This window comes from Balaenoptera borealis (genome assembly GCF_965194805.1).
Source record: "Balaenoptera borealis genome assembly, chromosome: 9".
NCBI classification, from domain to species: Eukaryota; Metazoa; Chordata; class Mammalia; order Artiodactyla; family Balaenopteridae; genus Balaenoptera; species Balaenoptera borealis.
In genome coordinates, this window is record NC_138873.1 from 1,871,296 (window position 1) to 1,895,382 (window position 24,087).

General features: G+C 41.5%; 1 protein-coding gene across 13 annotated transcripts in view; it reads right to left on the bottom strand.

Annotated features, from left to right (window-relative positions):
- The window catches only part of AFDN (afadin, adherens junction formation factor), a 134,390-nt gene that overhangs the window by 88,983 nt on the left and 21,320 nt on the right, over positions 1 to 24,087 (bottom strand). For 7 of the 13 annotated variants that reach the window (XM_082405782.1, XM_082405777.1, XM_082405783.1 and 4 more), the window contains exons 2-4: positions 6,545 to 6,740; positions 3,210 to 3,325; positions 1,353 to 1,516 (exon numbers count right to left, since the gene is read on the bottom strand). In XM_082405782.1, the coding sequence (XP_082261908.1) occupies positions 1,353 to 1,516; positions 3,210 to 3,325; positions 6,545 to 6,740 (476 nt within the window). The remainder of the gene's footprint in view (positions 1 to 1,352; positions 1,517 to 3,209; positions 3,326 to 6,544; positions 6,741 to 24,087) is intronic. The other 6 variants (XM_082405784.1, XM_082405780.1, XM_082405778.1 and 3 more) reach the window with 3 other exon arrangements.

Genomic DNA, 24,087 nt, shown 5'->3' on the forward strand with positions numbered 1-24,087 from the left:
AGTTACTGCAGGTCTCACATGCTGCAGAGACCGCACTCTGCCCTGTTACACTCAGCAGCACTAAGGGTATGGAAACGAGAGGGCACGTGGGCTGTGGAGACCTTTCCAGGGGCTGTCTGGCAACACAAGCATCCCAAGGTGCCTCTGAGCCATTCTTCCAGAACACTTCCTCAGGAAATATTCACCTGAGTCCTCAAAATTGTAAAAACAAGGATATTCACTGGAGTGTCATTTATAATACCAAAAAAACCCTGTAAACTATCCACAAGTACATGAAAAGGGCTGGTTTCATAAATCATGGGAAAACTATATGATAGAATACTGCACAATCATTTAAATTATTTAATACGTATGTTTTTTGGTGAAAAAATATATATTTTGACTATGTGTATTTATGTGAAGTACATGTAATTTTAGTGGAAAAATGTCATGTGAAAAGTTCTGGTTTCAAAAGACTGATTATACTTGTTTAAAAACTCTCTACATAGATATATGAAGCGTACATACTTGTGTTGCATAAACAAACTACGGCTCTCTTTGGGTTCATACGTGACAAGAAACTCCTTTTCCCTTTCTGGCAAATCTACCTACTCTGACTTTCTAAAATAAGCTGTAAACAGAATACTACGCCATCAACTCCAAGGCAAGGAAGAGGCCTAAGAGAAACCACGACAACAGAATGAACTGAACTGAACGCTCACGAGGCCACACCGAGGCCAGGAGGCTCCACGTGAGGAGGAAGGCCAGCTTCTGCTCACGTCTCCTTTCTGTTACAGCGAAACACAGCGGTTTCCCTTATTCCCTCAGCTCCGAGGTCAGAAGCTCAAACCCCTTCAGACAGGTAAAGACACCTGTGATGGGGCTGCTGGGAGAGAATAAGGAAGGGGGGCGGGCGGGGGCTGGAGTGAACCTGATGGTGCATTTGAGCCTGAAAAGCGAACACCAGCTTTTCTCACTGGCCTTGCCAACCTCTGATCAGGTGTAAAGCGTACCCGAGGTGTCTAAGAATCCACTGCTGCCTTAAGGACCAAAACAACAGCAATGAGAGGAAAGGCCAGGCAGAGGTGAAGAGCACCCTGACACCCACGGTCTCCCCAGGAACAGCAGTTCTGCCCATCAGGCCGCATCTTTAGGAAGACCGAGCACCGCGAGGCCGGTTCTGTGAGCAACGCGCGCTGCGCAGTCGGAGCCCCGCCGGCTTCCCTCGACGCCGCGGACCCAGCACGCGCCCAGCGCGCTCCGTTGACACGCACCCTCTTCGGCCTTCACCTGCTAACTCAGTGAGGTCCGCTGCACGAAAAACACTGGGCTTAGAACACAAAGAAACAGGAATATGTCCTAAATTAACTTACGTGTCATCCCCATGGAAAGGTCTATCGTCTCGATCAGACGCCTGCCTCATTGCCTCTTTTTCTCTCTTCTTTTTTTCCTTCTTTTCTTTCTTTGAGAGAGTTCTCTTGAAGTTCTGGATAACACCTTCTTTCTCCTGCTTTTCAGGTCCGTTACTTTGAGCCTTCTGATAAAAGTAACATTATCACTACACTGGCTATGACACAGAATGACATAAAGCTGTCTATGGCTTAGCTAACTTCACCTCACATGCTGCGACCAGAAACAGAACCACTGGAGCCGGGGAAGGTCTGGGCTGAGAAATGCTCTTTGTCTCGATGGGCCGGCAGTTCCGTGAGTGTACTGATCAAAACTTACACATTCAAGATCTCATTTCACCGTGTGTAAATTTTATCTTAATTCAAAACTAATAACCAAGGAAGCAAACACACAAGAAAATCCAAACCCAGTTAGAAAACTGGGGTTGGAATCACACCAGTTTATTTATTATTTTTAATAAATAAAAATCCAAATAATTTACATGAAATAACTTAAATAAAAGGAAACTAATGAAAATATGGAAATAACTAAGTGTTTGAATCATCATCTACTTTAAATATGTCTTCTTTAACTTCAAAAGAAATGTTAAGAGTAGCCCTAATAAACTGGCTTTTATGAAGCAAAGTTATAAGTATTGTGTTTGTGCAAAAACTTCTAATTTCTTTTCCAGATCTTACTTATTTGTTTCCTTATTCTTAATTTATAACTTGGCCTGCCAGCAGATGACACAGAGACAGATTATTTTTTATATGACTTCATAGGTTGGCTGGTAAAGAATCACGGAAAATAAAAGATTATCTTATTGGGAAAGAAAACTGCCCTCTGCTTTGTGAGTGAGCATCTCCGTTTCCCTGCAAGCTACTCCAGCACCCTGCTGTCATCCTGACCCCAGAAGAGTTCTACTACACAGCAAGCAGGGTCTGTGGCCCCGTGAAAAGGTACATCAGCTGAAATCATGGTGCAGAAACAAAATAAAACATGGACACACACACACACACAAAAGTATCCATTCTTGTATCATATGTATTCGCCACAAAGGCAATAAAAGTCCCTGGAGCGCAGGAACAGGAACACACAGGACATGGCACAGACAACGTGAAAACCGCTGCCGAAAGTAAATAATGGTACTTTCCCCTCAGTCTGCTGGGGCCAAAAATTAAATACAAGATTTTTCTCAAAATATTCTTAACCTCTGCATTTGCTATCACTTGTCAATACTGAATTCTAGTGTAAGAGGCCACTTGACTTAAAACAGAATTATAATTATTTTAAAATTGTATCAATATTTCATAGTATTCCACATAAAAAGAACAGTAGCACAGGAATTCCAGACATCCTACTACCTGAGAAAGTTTTAGACTCACTCTATTTCATCATCCAAAGAAACTCAAGAAAGTTTACTAATTTCTAACCTTACACATATAACATGAAAAGGGTCTTAAATATGCCTTATTAAGTTGTATCTAAAAGTTCACATATAAATAGGTTATTAAAGTTTTATTTTCCCTTCTGATTCTTATTAAAACCTATTTTGACTTTATAATTTAGGGAAAAAAACCTGAAGCTGATTTGAACATTAAGCCTCTTAGGAACAAAAGCTTACATAACTCTTCTTTGAAAAGGAAGGAGGTAATATTTTGGATTATTCAGTGAAACAGAGGATGAAGCAGGGAGAAGCTGGGCTACTTTTAAATTATGTTCCAGGACGGGGGTAAAAGGGTAGTTTCGGAAGAGAAGCGAAACAGAGAACGAACCCCTCCGACACGACACGCGGTCAGACACAGGCCAGGCACAGCACGGGCCGAGACTCAAGGCCTCACCTTAGCAGGAATGGCATCGTTCTCATTCTTAAGAACAAATCTGCCCTCTCGATCATCCTTATTCCAATTCAACTGCACAACAAGGGGTTTCTCGTCTATATCCAATCTTCTTTCTTCTTCACAACATGAAAGGAAAAAAAAATAAGCCATGGTTATCTAATGGCACTAGCCAATACAACATTCTGATACACATTAAATTTTATAGACAAAAAATACCTAATTACCTTGATTACTTACTGATAGGCTGAAGTGTAATTCACAATGTGAAGTTAGAGTTTCAATGACTAATTCAGTATTTTGGTGCTACTGTATGTGTACTACCACGTGTCCAATGCCAGACACGGACCAGGCACAGCTTCCTGACAACACTTAGAATCTAACCCAGAAAATAAGAGAAATACACATGGACTAGAAAAAAATATAAGCAGGGCTTTGCCATACGTTTGTTTCTATAAATCAAATTCTCTCACATACAACTGGAAAATACGGAAATAATGCTAGTATCACACAGAAGTTCCACTGATTCATGGGATTTTTCTTCTCATATTAATGTTAAGATGCTGTCACGAAATGGCGCCACCGTCATCAGTCTGGAAGTGATCACTGCACTCTCCCTCCTCCCCCTGTACCTGACTCTCGTCTCCAAATCGCACGCGCCTCGACCCGCACAGCCCCTCCCACCTTGAAGCACCAGCCTTTTCTCTGTCGATGAAGTGCTATGTTAAGTGACTACTCCCTTCCTTATCAGAAACCTAACAAGCCTCATGGCAGCCCACTGAGGGCCCTACACAGCCTGACCACCTACTAGAAGCTGAGAGCTGGCAAAGACTACCCAGGTAAACGCACACAGGATGCACCACAAGGAGGGCAGCAAAGATAGGAAGCAGTGAGACCAGAGGGGGTGGATTACAATGGTACAGGAAGCAAGAGTCAACGGGGCAAACTGAGAAGATGGAGATTTACAGAGGTTTTTAGTAAATATTATAGGTAAACAGCAGTGTTAATGATCAGAATACAGGAGAAACAAATTCCAAGTCATTTTATCAACTGAAAATATGAGAAAAGAGTAATAAATCACATACTGGATCAAGAAGTTTCAAATTCCTGCTGCAAACCAAAATTACCAAGTTGTTCGTGTTGCAGAATTTGCACTAGATCAAAATCCCTCATGGCATATTTTTTAGAGAACCAATCTTAAGAACAATTAAGTCTAAATCATAAAAGTCAAACGAAAGCAAGGCGAGCTGCCCTAAAGCATACGTGCCCAACAACTGCATGCAAATATAATTAGGGCCCCGCCACAGCTTTGTAACGTCAGGTATCTTCTGCCTTACGTTAGAAGAGCAGAACCCTTTTTACCTTTCCAGTTGATCTCACACAAGGAACCCTAACGCAGAGAAGGGATGAGAGTGGCGCTCCCACGGTGCCGGGCCAGCGCTCTGGCTCACACACCAGCCGCGGCGTCCAGCGGCTCACTGAGTAGCACGTTACATTTCCAGGGAAACGAGCTGCACCTGCTGGATGTGGCAGGAGCTGCTGGTCCCCACCAGGTCGCGCACTGTCCCACCAGGGTCACGTCGGGCTTTCCACGGCGCTGTAGAAACAAGCGCTGCCCGCAAACCAATGTGAACAGGAAAGGAGGGCACTGCCCCCGCCCAGGAGCTGGGCAGGACCCAGGAGGCACACGTGCCCCGTCAGGGAGCAACTGTGATTAAGAACGGAATGCAATTTTCAGTTTTCCTTTCATTTGATCTGTACTATTTATTCAAACATCCACCAACCTGTTAAAGCATAAATCCTGATGGACTTGTCTGAATCTATGCAGTAAAATGACCTGTTAGGTATTTCCTTTGGCCTAGGGATGCCACTAAAAAAATTACTGACACACTAAGGGCTCCGTGACCCGAAAGAGATTGAGAACCTGCATGCCAGGGCCTGCTCCTGTCTGAGACCCTGGCGGGGTACGAAGGTGCAGAAGGACACGGCCAGGCTAGCCTAGTGGTCACTACAGGGGCGGGGGGAGACGCGGAACACCTCCTTCTTTACACACCTTCCTTGCGTTTTCATCCCTTACAGTAGTAACATATTTTACTTTTAAATTAAAAACAAATCTAGCAAAGAAAGTTTAAAGAAAAAATGTTCTTTAAAAAAAATCAAACCCATTCCATTTTTAGATCTCAAATCCCAATCTTAGATAGCATTCCAAAGACCTCACTTGGCAGTGTTCAAATGACCCACCGGTGCAGCAAGAAGAGGGCTGAAAGTGAGAAATACTTTCTTCCTCTTTGTAACCTATTTAAAAAGATTCTGAGGTAAAAGGAGAACTCAACCTCAAAAAAACATCCAAAATTGAGACCATCCGCTATTGTGAAATTTAGTTTGGGTATTATTTATGTAGGTGATACCCTAGTAACCTTAAAAGAGTGATAAACAAATACAGCCTACCTAATATAATACTGGTAGCATTTGGTGACATCTGAATTCCACACACTACAAAAATTTTAGCCCAATTTCAAACATACAAAGAAAGCTGTACTTTTGAAGATAAGAAAAATAAATTATGTTCAAACAGGTCTTGTGGCTGAAACTTAAACAGGTATTCAAATTGGGCTTGTACTATATACAATCCTTTGTTTGCTGCATTAACTGGAATTTGTTATTTTTTTTGTTTAAACAGGTGACTCAGTACTTCAAAAGCACTCAAAAACTTTTATAAGTTTCTACATTTCTAATCAGTTCAATTTCAATTGCCATGTGATATATAGGATACTTGCAGAAATTTCAAATCTTAAAACAAGGAGAAATTAATAACTACATAAGAGAGTTTCCTCAAGATACCCTAATTGTTCCCAAAGAATAACGTTACTGTTTCACACTACAAAAATATTACAGCAAGTATGATAAAACACTGGGTTTTACTCATAAAATACTGTACTCATAAAACACTGGGCTATCATTAATTGTAGTATTATAATCTATGCAGAAGAGTTACATGAAATACTTCTCCAAAATTAAGCAGCTTACTGTATCATCAACGTATGTGACAGATCTGCTGGAGAATTTCAATTATGAAATGTTATGCTACTTACCTTTGGAGAAGTGAGCATATGTAAAACTAATCTATTCATTCTAACTCCCAACAAATGCACCTGCTAGGAACTTATGAGAACATTTCGCAGACATACTCAAGTTTTGCCAACCTGTTAACTGCTTCCCCAGCCCCTCCAGAAAAAGAAAGAGGGGGTCAGCAGTAAAGCAGGGCCCCCAGGACAAGTGACTGTGATAGTCTCAAGATGAGCATATATGGCCGACAAGCCCTATCTGTGTCCACTGACCTCCGCTGACGTGCACTTCGTACAGGGAGTACTTGGGTGATGACAACATCCGCATGTCAGGGCGGAATTTCTCCGCGAGCGTTTCCAGCACGTCCTGAGTGGTGGCGGTACTAGACACCCGGATACATTTTGTTGCAAAGTTCCCAGCAGCTTTATCTTGAAAATAAAATCTCATCACTCCATGGAACTCCAAATCCTAAAAGGAAAACAAAATGATACATTTTTGGAAAAACAACATCCTAAAATGATGTCTTCAAATTTAATTATGTGACTTGGGACGAGTTATTTACAATCTGTCTCCTCTTATGCGTCTCAAGTATAAGGTAACGGCTGTAGAGCACCTGACGTCAGAGTCTTCAGCAAGCGCCAGGCACACCCGGACAGGCATCGTTTTATCATGTCTTTATAACAACCCAGTGAAGTAGATACTATGATCAAACCCAATTCTCAAGATTTGGTCATTAAAACTCACGAAGTTTGAGGATCTTGCTCAAGCCGTTATGTAGCAAAGCCAGAATTAAACCCAGATCCACTGAACTTTGAAGTCCATGCCTATCTGTCCCTGAGGTCCCATCCCATCCTGAGATTACAAAGCCTAAATGAAGAAGAGACTGTTCTAGAAGCCAAAGGGAAATGTTAACCCCAATCCCACCAGGAATGTGAATAAAGGGAAACTCAACGTTAGCGGAATGTAATTGTAAGTCATTTGCAATATGAACTACTTGCCCCAAATCAACAGACACAATTTAGATTTTTCTTAAAACCTTACTTCTAGAGAAAAATTCGACAGAGTGTCAACCAAAGACTACTTCAAGGCAGGCTGAAGCCCACGCGACTGTGGAAGGCTCCTTCCCATGGCTTCCTTTTTTTTTCTTTTCAATCAATTACGAGATGGTTATTTAGACCCTTTGCTATCACCATAATAATAAGACTCAGCAGTTCACCTCCCACAGACTGGGAACCATCGCATCAGAGCGAATCCGTTTTTGTTTGGTAGGTTACACTTTACCCAGGGATGCGAGAGGGTGAGGCCCAGGGCTCCTGTGTACCCCGATATTCCCTTGGACGCAGAACAAAGCACAGCTCCCCGCAAACTTCCGAGGAGCACCTGCAACCCCGAGGTTGTGTCCGGCCTCCTGCACCAGAAAGCCTCGGCCGGGGCGCTCCTCAACGCTCGCCTTGCTCTCCCCGCCACGGCCGACACACCAAGTCCCTCCACCTGCAGATGTACCCAGAATCCATCCAACATCTTGCTAAAACCCAGCCAGATGAATCAGTCCGCGCCTTCTTCCCTGCAGGGGCTTTCGCTCTCAGGCGTCAAGGTTTTCCCGCGGGGCTCAGCGACCATCACAGTCAAGCTTCTGTCCATGCCCCACTCCACTAGCCTAACCTTCCCTGAAAATTACGAACTGACAAGTATTTATTTGAAGAAAAGTAAGGCAAATGGAATATTATTGATAGAATGGGGTTAATGGTGTAACCATACGAAAGTCAAACCGGAAAAACGAGACCATAAGGCACGTTTCTAGCCCCGAAGCTTTTACTGTGCTCGCCCAGACCCTGCCCACTGGGCCACCCGCCCGCCCTGTTCCCCCTGCCCCGGGGAGAAACACAGGTAAGTGAGCATGTGTGTCAGAAGAACACCGCTGAACCACAGACTCTGGGATGAAGTAGGGCCACGCTTACGGGGTGAGAGCTGAGAGAGCTTAATGAATTCGGAGTCTTCTTTGTCTGGCTTGGGTCAAGCAGCAAAAAAAATTAGGCTGATATCCTTTAAAAATAAGTATCTCCATCTCGATGTTAGTCTGGCAACCCTAAAAGCCGTAAGTAAGGATGCACGGGAGAGATGCCCCTCAACTGAGAATCTGTACGCAGGTTCGGGTCAACACCAGTGACAGCCAAGGCTCACTCGGCACGCGCTCTGCCCCAGGCACGGCGCTCAACACTCTCTACATGGCTCCCTTGGGCCCAGGGTCCCCCAGGGGCCCAGCCCCGTGAAATCACTCAGGGACCCCCATTCCAGGTTTCACTCCTCCTACCGACCAACCTCCTCCACAGGCCCCAAGGACAGCACTTCAGAAAACAACACTTAGTCTGGAAATCTGGTTACAAACATTTAAGTTTTTATTACGGGAGTCACATTTTTATCCCAGAATTGCGATCCTTTCACCACCGCCGCCCTGAAATCATCTTTACGCTGCCCCTAACAGTCTCCGCTGAAGGCCCACCCTTACACCTCTCTAAATTACCCTCCGTAGCACTCAATCGTTTTGATAACTGGGTCGTTCTAAATACGTCATTTGTGATGAGAATAAAACAGCTAGATACACCTACAGGTCCCAAAAGACACGAAAGCACCAGCTTCCCTGAGAACTGTCAACAAGTAATTCCCAACTACCAGATACTGAAGGAACAGAGGCAGCATCTGTGGCTGAGAGGGACTGCCCACCCCAACTGGGCAAGAACACAAAGGAAAGCACCTAGAATGACCAGATCGAGGCAAGCCTGGAGACAGTCTCCCGTATCCTTGGTCACCCTCATGAAAGTCCCTCACATACAGATTACTACCCTTTATAGGTAAAAAGAAAACTACAAATATTAACCCTCCATTATTAATGTGGTTCAGCTACTGATCTTATATAAAATGTTGAGATAAAAGGTTTTTTTTTAAATAGAGTAAACCCAAGGTTACAGATACAGTTCTCCAGCAAGCAACAGCTGTCTACAGAGAAGTAATAATATTTCTACTGATGTTTTTAAAGAAAAAATTCTCCAGGTCTGTTGAGCCTAAATAAAGCAGTCAATAAAAACTACCTTTGATTTGATTTCATTTGCACTAAATAAGTATTAATAAATAACTATTAATTTAGTTTGCCTGGTGACCTTGACATCACACAGGAACATGTGAGTAGAGTCGTTACCGGGATAGTCCCTTAATAAATTAACACATTAGCATTCTGTTCGATTATTCAGCTAATTTTGGCTGGTGTGAATAAGTCCACAGAATTTTATCAAACCTGAGAAGACTGCTAAAATCAAGTTCCTGAACCTAAAAATTGGGCATGTAGTGACCAAACTAACACACAGTAATAACTGTAACTAATATATATTATGGTCTACCATGTGCCAGATACTGACGGTTCAGCATTTAATTCCCCAAGCTAAGGGTTAGGCACTACCATCATCCCCACTGCACAGGGGAAAAAAGAAAAAGGAGGTCCAGAGAGGCTAAGCACATGAGCTACAATCACACAGCCACCAAGTGGCCGGGCTGCAGGCACCAGAGGAGCCCCGGAAGAAACAAGTGGACAGCTGAGTAACCGAGAGCGAAGGTTCAGAGGGGCTGCAGACCTGGACAGCACGTACTCAGCTGCAGGTGTCCTCACGGCCCCCACTCCCCAGGGGCCCAGCCCGGCGCAGGGGGACACCCGGGGGAGGCACAGCAGGGCAGAGGAGGGCAGGCAGCCCGGCGGAACAGCTGCACCTCTGAGGGAGTCTGCATCACCCACGTGGGCTCGGACGCCCTCAACTATAGAGTGGAAGCGCCAGCAGTGCCTGGGCCCCTTCCTAAGGTGACTTCCTCTCAGCCTCTCCACAGACGGCAGCTCCTCTGAGATGAGGAACTTTCATTCGTAGTTCAGGTCCTCCCTCGGTCTCTAATGCTTCACACATAAAAATCAAAACACATTTGAGTCAAAACTTCCAGCAACAATGTCTGATGCCTCCAGCTGTGGTTGTCTGTTCTCACCTGATCAGAACTCTGAAAAACAAGACTTTACATGTGCAATCAATAGCCAGCTGGAATTCTGATGATGCTGCAGCCGACGCGGCTGTAATTTTATAAAGGCAAGTGTTTCCTTAAAAAGGTTCCTCCCTCCTTAGTGTTGGCTACACCTATTACCCAAGAGAAAACAGCATTTAAAATAAAAGCACTGGGACGCCCCTGGTGGCGCAGTGGTTAAGAATCCGCCTGCCAATGCAGGGGACATGGGTTCAAGCCCTGGCCCGGGAAGATCCCACGTGCCGCGGAGCAACTAAGCCTGTGCGCCACAACTACTGAGCCTGCGCTCTAGAGCCCGCGTGCCACGACTACTGAGCCCGCGAGCCACAACTACTGAAGCCCGCGCACCTAGAGCCCGTGCTCCGCAACAGGAGAAGCCACCGCCATGAGAAGCCCGCGCACCACAGCGAAGAGTAGCCCCCGCTCGCCGCAACTAGAGAAAGCTCGCGCACAGCAACGAAGACGCAACGCAGCTAAGAATAAATAAATAAATAAAAGACTTGACCTTTAAAAAAAAAAAAACTTTAAAATAAAAGCACTGCTGCAGGGCCTCCCGTATCTGGGTGAAGTGCTGCCTGCTGGCAGCGAGTTTTCAGGGCGAAACTTCTGTCTGGAGCTGGCGGGACAGTAATCGACCCCCTCTCGTCACCTGCATATCGCACATCCATCACAACAGATCAGCGCGGAGGGAACGAAAAGACAATGTAACAACCACTTGGTTCCTTTCCTTGATGGTTACTTTTCCTGACAGGAGAACACCTTTCTTTTTTTCCTCAAGGTATACACTCACCTTTACATAAAGTCTTCCCTGAGAAACAAGATGACTGACGATTACTACAACAGAAATGCAACACCGCTTGGGGTTGTGTTAACCACTCTGAAACAAAAGCATTTTCATGTTTATCAGAAAGAATACAACAGACAAAAAAAAGAGAGAGAAGGCTTATTATGAAATTACATACTAAAGTGCCAAAGCAAGGAACCAAGAGTTAAAGATGAAGACTTGCTTTTAAATATTTTATCAATATCTCATTAGTTAATGACATTGATAATCAATCGGCCTTCTTATGCAAACAAGCAGAAACTCACCAGAGCAACCGCAAACCTCCTTTGGCTCAAGCTAATCAGAACTACTTGCTCTAAAGCTTCAACAGGGCAACCGGGCTCCACTCACGTTTCTCCTCCCCACTTTCAGCAGTTATTTGAAATCCATGTCTTAGCCTGTAGCACAACAATGCTACCTGCAAACGGGTAATCAGCTTCCCAACCCCCATGGAGGGCACAGACACCGACAGGACCACCGCGTTATCACACACACACTATTCCCAGGGCTGGTGCCTCCAAGACAGGGGCAAAATGTTAGAAAAGATACAGCCGTGCCTTCAAAACACACATCACTGTACATAAACCATCAACAGCACGGCGGCCACCTGACTCACGTTGTTAAAAACAGGAATAACACTTGAATGTCAACAGGTTAGGTAGAGAATGGAAGAAATACTTGAATATGGGTTTCTGCAATCTTACTTGTATAAACACTACCTTTTAAACTTGTATGAACTATTTTTTAAACCAGTACTTCAAGAATACTTTTTAAAATTACATGCATTTCATTACCTAAAACTTTTGCAAGACAAATACTCCTGAAAGCTTAAAAGAACTATCTGGAAAGTACCTTCACCCACCTCTGCCCACGGCAATCATTTCTGTTTCACCACCCGGCCTCCGCAAGGCCCTGTCCCTGTGTGACATACACTGGCCGGCAGGCACACCTCACTGCACTGCACTTCACAGATACTGCAGTTTTTACAAATTGAAGGTCTGCGGCAACCCTGCGTTGTCAGATGATGAATGGTTAGCATTTTTTAGCAATAAAGTCTTCTTTAATGAAGGTATGTACATTGTTTTTTCAGACATAATGCTACTGTGCACTTAACAGACTACAGGATCATGTAAACATAACTTTTATATGCAACCGGAAACCAACACAAATCCGTGTGCCTCGCTTTACTGCGGCATCTGGAACGGAACGCACCGTGTCTGCAGCGGGCCTGAGCCGTCATCTGAGAGCAGCTGCTCTGACCCAGCAATCCTCACCCAGGAACAGTTTATACCTGCACACGTCTAACTGGTCTTTATAATAAAATGATTTCAGTACATCTTTCTGTCTGAAAATAAAGGCAGAATCTCTAACACATCACAATGCACACCTGCTGGATGTGAGCCAACTACTGTTCTCCTAACATCTTGAGACTAGTTTACCAAAGCTGAGGAAGACCAGGTTCACTGAAAATGGGAAAAAGTCATCTTTCAGGATAAGAGTAAAAGTTTTCTGGACTAAAAAACTGATCGAAAACACACACGTCCCACAGAGAGAACACACGCAGATTGCCACTTTTAGGAACTCTAACAAAAATCCATCCAGTATCCAACCACGTCAACATTATAAATAAGACAATCCTCTGCCAGAAAACACAGGCTGCCATGAAAACCAATCAGCCAGCGTGTTTTTTTTTAAAGGCCACAGTAATCACTACCAACATTATCTACTTAACAACTGCCTGCTCACAGTACAAGACCACGAGCCATGAAGTCTCCTGCTTCCAAGGCAAGTTCCATCTGTGCTTCCCTGTGAGACACCGATGGACCCGGAACTCTACCCGCCCTCAGTCACCATTATAACGGGATCAAAAAGTCAACGTCTTCCCCACGGTCCTCTTAGAATTTTTAATCTGTATTTGAATACCTACCACACAACATACATTGGGGAAGCGAAAGATATGACGACTTAAAGAACACATTAAACCCACAGGACCAAAGAGCAATAATCATAAATGTGATTAAAGACCATTTTTATTTCTCCTGTAACCTTTAAGTACTGCACTTGTACAAATGTAAAGTGCAACACAGAGGTAAACAAAACAACCCTCAAAGCCACCTCTCTAGTCGGGGGTCTACCCGACTTTGCCATGGATCCTTCAGCAGTCTGGTGAAGCCTATGCAACTGTTCTCAGAATAAAAATGTCAAATGCATAAAATAAAATACAAAGGATTGCAAAGTGAACAATTACATTAAAATACAATTATTAAAATATTTTAAAAACCTGTGACATAGTAATATGAGTGTTCTTTATTAACATTAAATAAGGCCTAGAGCTTACTTTATGCATTTAAAAATTTACAATGCCAATTTTGAAGTAGATATGAGTATAAACTCCTAAATGAAGAAAATGCTAAATTTCAGTTAGAGGCTAATAAAATTTACTGAAAATTCAGATGTACTTATTTTCTCATCCACGCTGAAAGATCCCATGGGATGTATTCATAGACCTCAAGCTCAGAACGCCCCGGAACAACTCCAGTGATGACAAACGCGCCATCTAGCCAAGCAACGGATGCTTTCTCTGTGCAGCTCGACAGCTATAAAGTACCGCCTTATACAAAAGCAAGATCCATCTCACGTCGCTTTGCCAACTGCTTAACTTTGCCTGTTGGTATCATTTAGACCTGTACTCAACCCGTGGTTTACGAACGATCACCGTTTCCATTCGCTGATGACGTGAAGCAGGGCAGAGTACATTTCCCAGGCACCACGCGCTCGGGCGAGGAGGCTTCAGCTCCAGGCGTGCCCCTGTGCACGCCCTGGGCTCCTAGGAAAAAGGCAGTCCTTTCTCACTACCGGTCACGGTAAATGGGTTCACATGGAGAAAAGGGCTTCTGACGTTTGGGGCTGGATGGATTCCTCGCTGTGGGAGCTGTGCTGTGCTCTGCGGGCTGCCTAGAACATGCCTGGCCTCTATCTACCGGATGCCGGCAGCACCCACCCACCCAGCTGTGACGACCAAAAATGTCTCCAGATACCTGCACAGACTCCCCAGGGGACAAAACTGTCCCGGTGGGGACCCATGACTCAGAATAAGCCTGGAACCTCTTCCACATCGCATTCTAATTCCCACTCATCCAAGTGTTCTCTTTCCTGGGACGTAATCCCAGATCCACTTACTACTGTGTTCACTTCTCTCCTGAACACATTCATGTTCTACCCTCCGAGCCTCAAATAGTTTCCAGACTTGATCACAGAACTCCAGGTGTGTCTAACCAGCTGCAAATATACTGCTAATTCTAATACCATACCTGTAATGAATGCAATTTAAGATGACATTAGCTTGTTGGAGACCACCTAATAACTGCTGTTTCACATGAGGTTCCAGTAAAATGACAAGTCTTGAGTCACTGCCCCATTAGTCCACCCAGTAACCTTTCCCCAGCTTCGCACTAATCTGTTAAACAACAGCCTTTGGGTAAAACTAATCACCTGGTTCCTAATTCTTCTCACTGTACTTAGATCCAGCCCTTAAACAGAAGAACAGGATGAAAGACATTGTTGAATTCCTTGATAAAAGTCCAGACACATCATGACTAATGCATTTCCTTGATCTACAAATCTGGCAGCCCTACTCTCTCTCTCTCACTCAGGCACACACACAAAATGACATCACTGTACCCACTGAGCCACGCCGGTTCCTGTGAATGGGATTACAAAGCTTTCCAACCCCAGGATTCAGCTTCCTTTTCAGTCTTACCATAATCATAGAGAGCATTCCTATGAATAGTTTAAGTTCATCTCTACAGTGTTAGTATAAATAGTTTACACATTGCTTTTAAAACTTGTGTAATAAATAAACATCTTTATGGAAACCCACACGTTAAAAATTATAGATGTCATCATAAAGCAATTTAAGAAATGTTAATAAACTTGTCTACATAAAAATAAACTTGATGGGACTTCCCTGGTGGCACAGTAGTTAAGAATCCGCCTGCCAATGCAGGGGACACAGGTTCGAGCCCTGGTCCAGGAAGATTCCCACATGCCGTGGAGCAACTAAGCCCGTGCACCACAACTACTGAGCCTGCGCTCTGGAGCCCGCGAGCCACAACCACTGAAGCCCACACGCCACAACTACTGAAGCCCGCGCGCCTAGAGCCCGTGCTCCACAAGAGAAGCCACCGCAATGAGAAGCCCGCGCACTGCAACGAAGAGTAGCCCCCGCTCACCTCAACTAGAGAAAGCCCGCACACAGCAACAAAGACCCAACGCAGCCAAAAATAAAAATAAATTTTAAAAAAACCCAACAACTTGAATTTGGCAAAAAAAAAAAAAAGGGCACACAATAAGTGAAGTCCGAAGACCAGTGACACACTGGGGAAAAAGCATTTCAAACTTACATGACAGAAAGAAATATAATGTAATATATAAAAAGTCTCTAAAATTTGAGAAGACAAAAAAAAAACAGCCCATTTTAAAATGGGCAAAAAATGCCTCAACAGGTAGTTCACAAAGAAGTGAATATGACTCAAATATAAAAAAGGATGAACCACCTCATTAATGATAAAACAACTTCAATACTTTAAAATAAGATAATAAGATGCCATTTCTCAATCAAATTGGTAAAAATCTGAAAGTTTGACAACATCCTCTATTTGTGGGGCTGGCAAAACAAGGTACACCAAGGAGCAGAACTGTGGCAATATTTGGCAAAATGAGATACACATGTACCTTTTGACACAGCAATTCTACTTTTGTGGATCTATCCCAAAGATACATTAGCAAAGTTATTCATTGTAGCACCATTTATAACAGCAAAAGTTTGGAAATGATGCAGCAAGGTATGCTGGTTGAATAAACTCTGGTCCCTTCATATAATGGAATAAAATGGTGCCACTGCAAGAAATGAGGAAACTCTTCACACTGTGACATGGCACAGAGCACAAATACACAGTTAAGTGAAAAAAGCAAGGAACAAAACAGTATACATGGTATGCATCTTTTATGTGAAAGGACAAGAAACACACTCACACAAACATACACATACACACACACACACACACAACCTGATCATATCTGCAGAAAGAAACCTTCCCTAAAGTGGATAAACCAAAATGTAATAAAAGATGGAAGCAAAGCCTTTCTAAATCCACTTTATTACATAGCTTCAACTCTGGACCCATTTAATTATTTTAAATGATAAAAATTAAAATTTAAACAAAAAGTAAACACTAAAAATTTAAAACAAACAGAAATGAATGTCTAACTATATATGAAGTTGGTCACACTGCCATACAGAAAAAAAAGACTGATTTTCAAGTGATCTTAGAAAAGTGTTTTGACTTTACATTCCTAGTAGACTCTATCCTGAGGATAATTATTTTGCGAAAAAATGTTAATCTTTATTCAGAAGCCCTATTGTTAGTAATAATATTAGTATCATTATGTCTAATACAATAACTACATGATAGAATGAAGCAAACGAGTCCTGTGTTAATATAGTTACAAACACACAATTTTCAATGTAAGAGAAGAGAGACTTTTAAAAATCAAAGTAATTACATACAAACCCAGTAGGGCCAAATTCGAACTGGAAACATCAGTAGAAACTCATGGATTATTTTTCCCCACAGAAAAGTATCTTCTAGCTCTTGCCACTGAAACGGTCATGAAGCAAAAGACATGCTGTAAAAATAAGCATCTCTGGCACCTAGATTGTCGTCTCTAAATACTATTCTCCACTAAAATGAACCCAGGTTCCTTGGAGAAATGGTTTAATCCAGGTATAGGTCACAAAATGGACAAGATGAGTTTGGGACACCTTGTTATGCCATAAAACAAGGAAGTTCTCAAAAAAAAAAAAAAAAAAAACCCTCTAGCCAAACAAAAGGTGCACCTGGCCAAATTTGGACAATCTGAATACCAGCAAGAATAATGGCTGCAACTGACAGAGACACAGAATCCATGAAAATCCTCAAGTTTATAATGACAGTAAAGAGAAATGAGAAAACCCAAACAAAACCACAATCACTGTTACCACTGCAGGTGACAAGGGCACCAACTCCTAAGTCGGATAATAAGCAGTTAAAGTCAAAGAATTAATCATTCCTTTTGCCTTCCTGCAGCTTAAAGGAGGAAGATGTGTTTCTGTTTTTTAAAGAATTCCAGCCAATAAGTGTGAAAGAAATGACAGAATTCCAAAGTCACCATTTTTTAACCCTTACTTGATTTAGGCGAAGACTGGCACTGGCCAAGCCAAGGACAGAAAGGCTGAGGGGACCTGGCACTGCGGGTGCAGAGGTGCAGGCTGTCCCAGTTCCTCCTCCGCTACCAGGACGGGGCCCAGGGCACACATGGCACTGCTTACGAGGCCCTGCTGGATCCCGTCCCGGCTTTGAAGCTACAGAAACAAGTCACACTCCACCGCCCACCCTTGGAAAAAAGAAAGGGCCAGTCCAGAACAGGGACGTCCTACAGGAAAATTAAGCACCGTTTTTCTCAGCAAGTCTGACGTGAAATAAAAATGGGGGTGCGAGAGGGGTTAGAATGCTCTAGATTAAAAGAAACATAAGAGAACTAAATATAACGTGTGGACCCTGTTTGGATCCTGATTCAAATAAATTAACTGTAAAAACACATTTTCGAGGGAGACAGGGAAATCTGAGTATGGGCTAGATATTAGATAATAAGGAATTATGGTTAACTTTGGTGATAGGACTACTGTATTTATAGTTAAATTTTTTTGAGATGTACACTGAAGTAGAAGAGAAATAATGTTAGTTTTTAGGATTTGCTTTAAAACACTTCAGCTAAAAACAACAACATAAAATAATGAACTAAGAATGACAAAATTTTGAAAATTCTGAAGTCTGGGGGGGTGGATATAAGTGAGTTGTATCTATGTTTGAAATTTTTCCTATTAAAAATATGAAAATAAGTTATAAATACAAACTAAATAGTATTAAATACAAACCTGTTTTCATAAAAAGAGACTCTGGGAAAAAATTCAAAGAAATCTGGATTAACCACGTCCCTGAACTCAACCTCAATATTATAATATCCAAAAGAAAATCCAGAAAGATAAATGAGGAAATTCTCTTTTAAAACCTGCTTCTTATATCTGCACTGAGTCTTAAGTATGTGAAATATTAAAAAGAAGTTTCTAAATCTGAACAAGGGTAATGCACCATACAAATTATATACAGAAACTGGTAGACTATCATTTACTGTATTTACAGTAACTTTCATATCAAAGTAAATACTCAAACTATGACAACTGATTCAAAGAAGCTTCCTATAATCAAAATGCTTCCATCTGAATCTTTTTAACATACTAAAAATTGAATTCACAGTACTCAACCTATTTTGATTAAAAAAAAAAACCCTCAAGCAACTTACGTAAATTAAAAATATCTTCAAATCTCTACTGTAGTATATGCTGCATTAGTAAACAATACATTTTGAAACACAGGCAGTTTTTTGAGTCCTTCCATATCTTATATAAGACACTTGAAAGGGGGTTGGAACAAGGTAGAAAGCACAAATTAGAAACAAAATAATTTTTGGATAGAGGGTGCAAAAGCAGTGACATGAACATTACTGCCTTCTAGTTGGGATTTATAAAGAAAACAAAAGACTTTGTTTTGGTACAAGTGTCTGACATTCTCTCCCCTGCTATGATGAGGGATCCTGAACTGCATATTTGGTGCCAACCAGTACCTCCTGATTGTACTTCCTGTTTCACTCTTCATTATCAAATGACCACAGCAGATTGGAATGTCGCTTGGTACCCGGCAAGAGAAAAACAAAAAGGTAACCTGCATAAATCAGTGCAGAGACTTTGGAAAGGAACCATATTGTTTACGAGTACTTTTTTTTTTTAATTTATTTTTTTTATACAGCAGGTTCTCATTAGTTATCCATTTTATACATATAAGTGTATGTATGTCAATCCCAATCTCCCAATTCATCCCACCACCACCACTTTCCCCCCTTGGTGTCCATATGTTTGTTCTCTACATCTGTGTCTCTATTTCTGCCCTGCAAACCAGTTCATCTGTACCATTTTTCTAGGTTCCACATATATGCGTTAATATATGATATTTGTTTTTCTTTTTCTGACTTACTTCTCTCTGTATGACAGTCTCTAGATCCAACCACGTCTCTACAAATGACCCAATTTCATTCCTCTTCATGGCTGAGTATTATTCCATTGTATATATGTACCACAACTTCTTTATCCATTCGTCTGTCGATGGGCATTTAGATTGTTTCCATGTCCTGGCTATTGTAAATAGTGCTGCAATGAACATTGGGGTGCATGTGCCTTTTTGAATTATGGTTTTCTCAGGGTATATGCCCAGTAGTGGGATTGCTGGGTTATATGGTAATTCTATGTTTAGTTTTTTATGGAACCTCCATACTGTTCTCCATAGTGGCTGTATCAATTTACATTCCCACCAACAGTGCAAGAGGGTTCCCTTTTCTCCACACCCTCTCCAGCGTTTCTTGTTTGTAGATTTTCTGATGATGCCCATTCTAACTGGTGTGAGGTGATACTCACTGTAGTTCTGATTTGCATTTCTCTAATAATTAGTGATGTTGAGCAGCTTTTCATGTGCTTCTTGGCCATCTGTATATCTTCTTTGGAGAAATGTCTATTTAGGTGTTCTGCCCATTTTTCATCTTGTTTGTAGTTTCCTGTGCTGTGCAAAAGCTTTTAAGTTTCATTAGGTCCCATTTGTTTACTTTTGCTTTTATTTCCATTACTCTAGGAGATGGATCAAAAAAAATCTTGCTGTGATTTATGTCATAGAGCGTTCTTCCTATGTTTTCCTCTAAGAGTTTTAGTGTCTGGTCTTACATTTAAGTCTCTAATCCATTTTGAGTTTATTTTTGTATGGTGTTAGGGAGTGTTCTAATTTCATTCTTTCACATGTAGCTGTCCAGTTTTCCCAGCACCACTTATTAAAGAGACTGTCTTTTCTCCATTGTATATCCTTGCCTTCTTTGTCATAGATTAGTTGACCATAGGTGCATGGGTTTATCTCTGGGCTTTCTATCTTGTTCCATTGATCTCTGTTTCTGTTTTTGTGCCAGTACCATATTGTCTTGATTACTAAAGCTTTGTAGTATAGTCTGAAGTCAGGGAGTCTGATTCCTCCAGCTCCGTTTTTTTCCCTCAAGACTGCTTTGGCTATTCGGGGTCTTTTGTGTCTCCATACAAATTTTAAGATTTCTTGTTCTAGTTCTGTGAAAAATGCCATTGGTAATTTGATAGGGATTGCACTGAATCTGTAGATTGCTTTGGGTAGTATAGTCATTTTTGCAATATTGATTCTTCCAATCCAAGAACATGGTATATCTCTCCATCTGTTTGTATCATCTTTAATTTCTTTCATCAGTGTCTTACAGTTTTCCGCATACAGGTCTTTTGTCTCCCTAGGTAGGCTTATTCCTAGGTATTTTATTCTTTTTATTGCAATGGTAAATGGAAGTGTTTCCTTAATTTCTCTTTCAGATTGTTCATCATTAGTGTATAGGAATGCAAGCGATTTCTGTGCATTAATTTTGTATCCTGCAACTTTACCAAATTCATTGATTAGCTCTAGTAGTTTCCTGGTGGCACCTTTAGGATTCTCTATGTATAGTATCATGTCATCTGCAAACGGTGACAGTTTTACTTCTTCTTTTCCAATTTGTATTCCTTTTCTTTCTTTTTCTTCTCTGATTGCCATGGCTAGGACTTCCAAAACTATGTTGGATAATAGTGGTGAAAGTAGACATCCTTGTCTTGTTCTTGATCTCAGAGGAAATGCATTCAGCTTTTCACCATTGAGAAGGAAGTTTGCTGTGGTTTGTCATATATGGCCTTTATTATGTTGAGGTAGGTTCCCTCTATGTCCACTTTCTGGAGAGTTTTTATCATAAATGGGGTGTTGAATTTTGTCAAAAGCTTTTTCTGCATCTATTGAGATGATCATATGGTTTTTCTTCTTCAATTTGTTAATATGGTGTATCACATTGATTGATTTGTGTATACTGAAGAATCTTGCATCCCTGGGATAAATCCCACTTGATCATGGTGTATGATCCTTTTAATGTGTTGTTGGATTCTGTTTGCTAGTATTTTGTTGAGGATTTTTGCTTCTATATTCATGAGTGATATTGGTCTGTAATTTTCTTTTTTTGTAGTATCTTTGTCTGGTTTTGGTATCAGGGTGATGGTGGCCTCACAGAATGAGTTTGGGAGTGTTCCTTCCTCTGCAATTTTTTGGAAGAGTTTGAGAAGGATGGGTGTTAGCTCTTCTCTAAACGTTTGATAGAATTCACCTGTGAAGCCATCTGGTCCTGGACTTTTGTTTGTTGGAAGATTTTTAATCACAGTTTCAATTTCATTACTTGTGATTGGTCTGTTCATATTTTCCATTTCTTCCTGGTTCAGTCTCAGAAGGTTATACCTTTCTAAGAATTTGTCCATTTCTTCCAGGTTGTCCATTTTATTGGCATAGAGTTGCTTGTAGCAGTCTCTTAGGATGCTTTTTATTTCTGCAGTGTCTGTTGTAACTTCTCCTTTTTCATTTCTAATTTTACTGATTTGAGTCCTCTCCCTGTTTTTCTTGATGAGTCTGGCTAATGTTTTATCAATTTTGTTTATCTTCTCAAAGAACCAGCTTTTAGTCTTATTGATCTTTGCTACTGTTCTCTTTGCTTCTATTTCATTTATTTCTGCTCTGATCTTTATGATTTCTTTCCTTCTACTAACTTTGGGTTTTGTTTGTTCTTCTTTCTCTAGTTCCTTTAGGTGTAAGGTTAAATTGTTTGAGATGTTTGTTGTTTCTTGAGGTAGGATTGTATTGCTATAAACTTCTCTCTTACAACTGCTTTTGCTGCGTCCCATAGGTTTTGGATCGTTGTGCTTTCACTGTCATCGTCTCTAGATATTTTTTGATTTCCTCTTTGATTTCTTCAGTGATCTCTTGGTTATTTAGTAACATATTGTTTAGCCTCCATGTGTTTGTGTTTTTTATGTTTTTTTCCCTGTAATTGATTTCTAATCTCATAGCATTGTGGTCAGAAAAGATGCTTGAAATGATTTCAATTTTCTTAAATTTACTGACGCTTACTTGATTTGTGACCCAAGATGTGATCTATCCTGGAGAATGTTCCATGCGCACTTGAGAAGAAAATGTAGTCTGCTGTTTTTGGATGGAATGTCCTATAAATATCAATTAAATCTATCTGGTCTATTGTGCCATTTAAAGCTTGCGTTTCCTTATTAGTTTTCTGTTTGGATGATCTGTCCATTGGTGTGAGGTGTTAAAGTCCCCCACTATTATTGTGTTACTGTTGATTTGCTCTTTTAGAGCTGTTAGCAGTTGCCTTATGTATTGAGGTGCTCCTATGTTCGGTGCATATATATTTATAATTGTTATATCTTCTTGGATTGATCCCTTGATCATAATGTAGTGTCCTTCCTTGTCTCTTGTAACATTCTGTATTTTAAAGTCTATTTTATCTGATATGAGTATTGCTACTCCAGCTTTCTTTTGATTTCCATTTGCATGGAATATCTTCTTCCATCCCCTCACTTGCAGTCTGTATGTGTCCCTAGGTCTGAAGTGCGTGTCTTGTAGACAGCATATACATGGGTCTTGTTTTTGTATCCATTCAGCGAGCCTGTGTCTTTTGGTTGGAGCATTTAATCCATTCACATTTAAGGTAACTATCGATATGTATGTTCCTGTTACCATTTTCGTAATTATTTTGGATTTGTTTTTGTAGGTCCTTTTCTTCTCTTGTGTTTTCCACTTAGAGAAGTTCCTTTAGTATTTGTTGTAGAGCTGGTTTGGTGGTGATGAATTCTCTTAGCTTTTGCTTGTCTGTAAAGCTTTTGACTTCTCCATCGAATCTCAATGAGATCCTTGCCAGGTAGAGTAATCTTGGTTGTAGGTTCTTCCCTTTCATCACTTTAAATATGTCATGCCACTCCCTTCTGGCTTGCAGAGTTTCTGCTGAGACATCAGCTGTTAACCTTATGGGGATTCCCTTGTATGTTATTTGTCGTTTTTCCCTTGCTGCTTTCAATAATTTTTCCTTGTCTTTAGTTTTTGCCACTTTGATTACTGTGTGTCTTGGCGTGTTTCTCCTTGGGCTTGTCCTGTATGGGACTCGCTGCGCTTCCAGGACTTGGGTGGCTATTTCCTTTCCCATGTTAGGGAAGTTTTCGACTATCATCTCTTCAAATATTTTCTCGGGTCCTTTCTCTCTCTTCTCCTTCTGGGACCCCTATAATGCGAACGCTGTTGCGTTCAATGTTGTCCCAGAGGTCTCTTAGGCTGTCTTCATTTCTTTTCATTCTTTTTTCTTTATTCTGTTCCGCAGCAGTGAATTCTACGATTCTGTCTTCCAGGTCACTTATCCATTCATCTGCCTCAGTCATTCTGCTATTGATTCTTTCTAGTGTATTTTTCATTTCAGTTACTGTATTTCATCTCTGTTTGTTCTTTAATTCTTCTAGGTCTTTGTTAAACATTTCTTGCATCTTCTCGATCTTTGCCTCCATTCTTTTTCTGAGGTCCTGGATCATCTTCATTATCATCATTCTGAATTCTTTTTCTGGAAGGTTGCCTATCTCCAGTTCATTTAGTTGTTTTTCTGGGGTTTTATCTTGTTCCTACATCTGGTACATAGCCCTCTCCCTTTTCATCTCGTCTGTCTTCCTGTGAATGTGGTTTTAGTTCCATAGGCTGCAGGATTGTAGTTCTTCTTGCTTCTGCTGTTTGCCCTCTGGTAGATGAGGCTATCTAAGAGGCTTGTGCAAGTTTCCTGAAGGGAGGGACTGGTGGTGGGTAGAGCTGGGTGTTGCTCTGGTGGGCAGAGCTCAGTAAAACTTTAATCTGCTTGTCTGCTGATGGTGGGGCTGGGTTCCCTCCC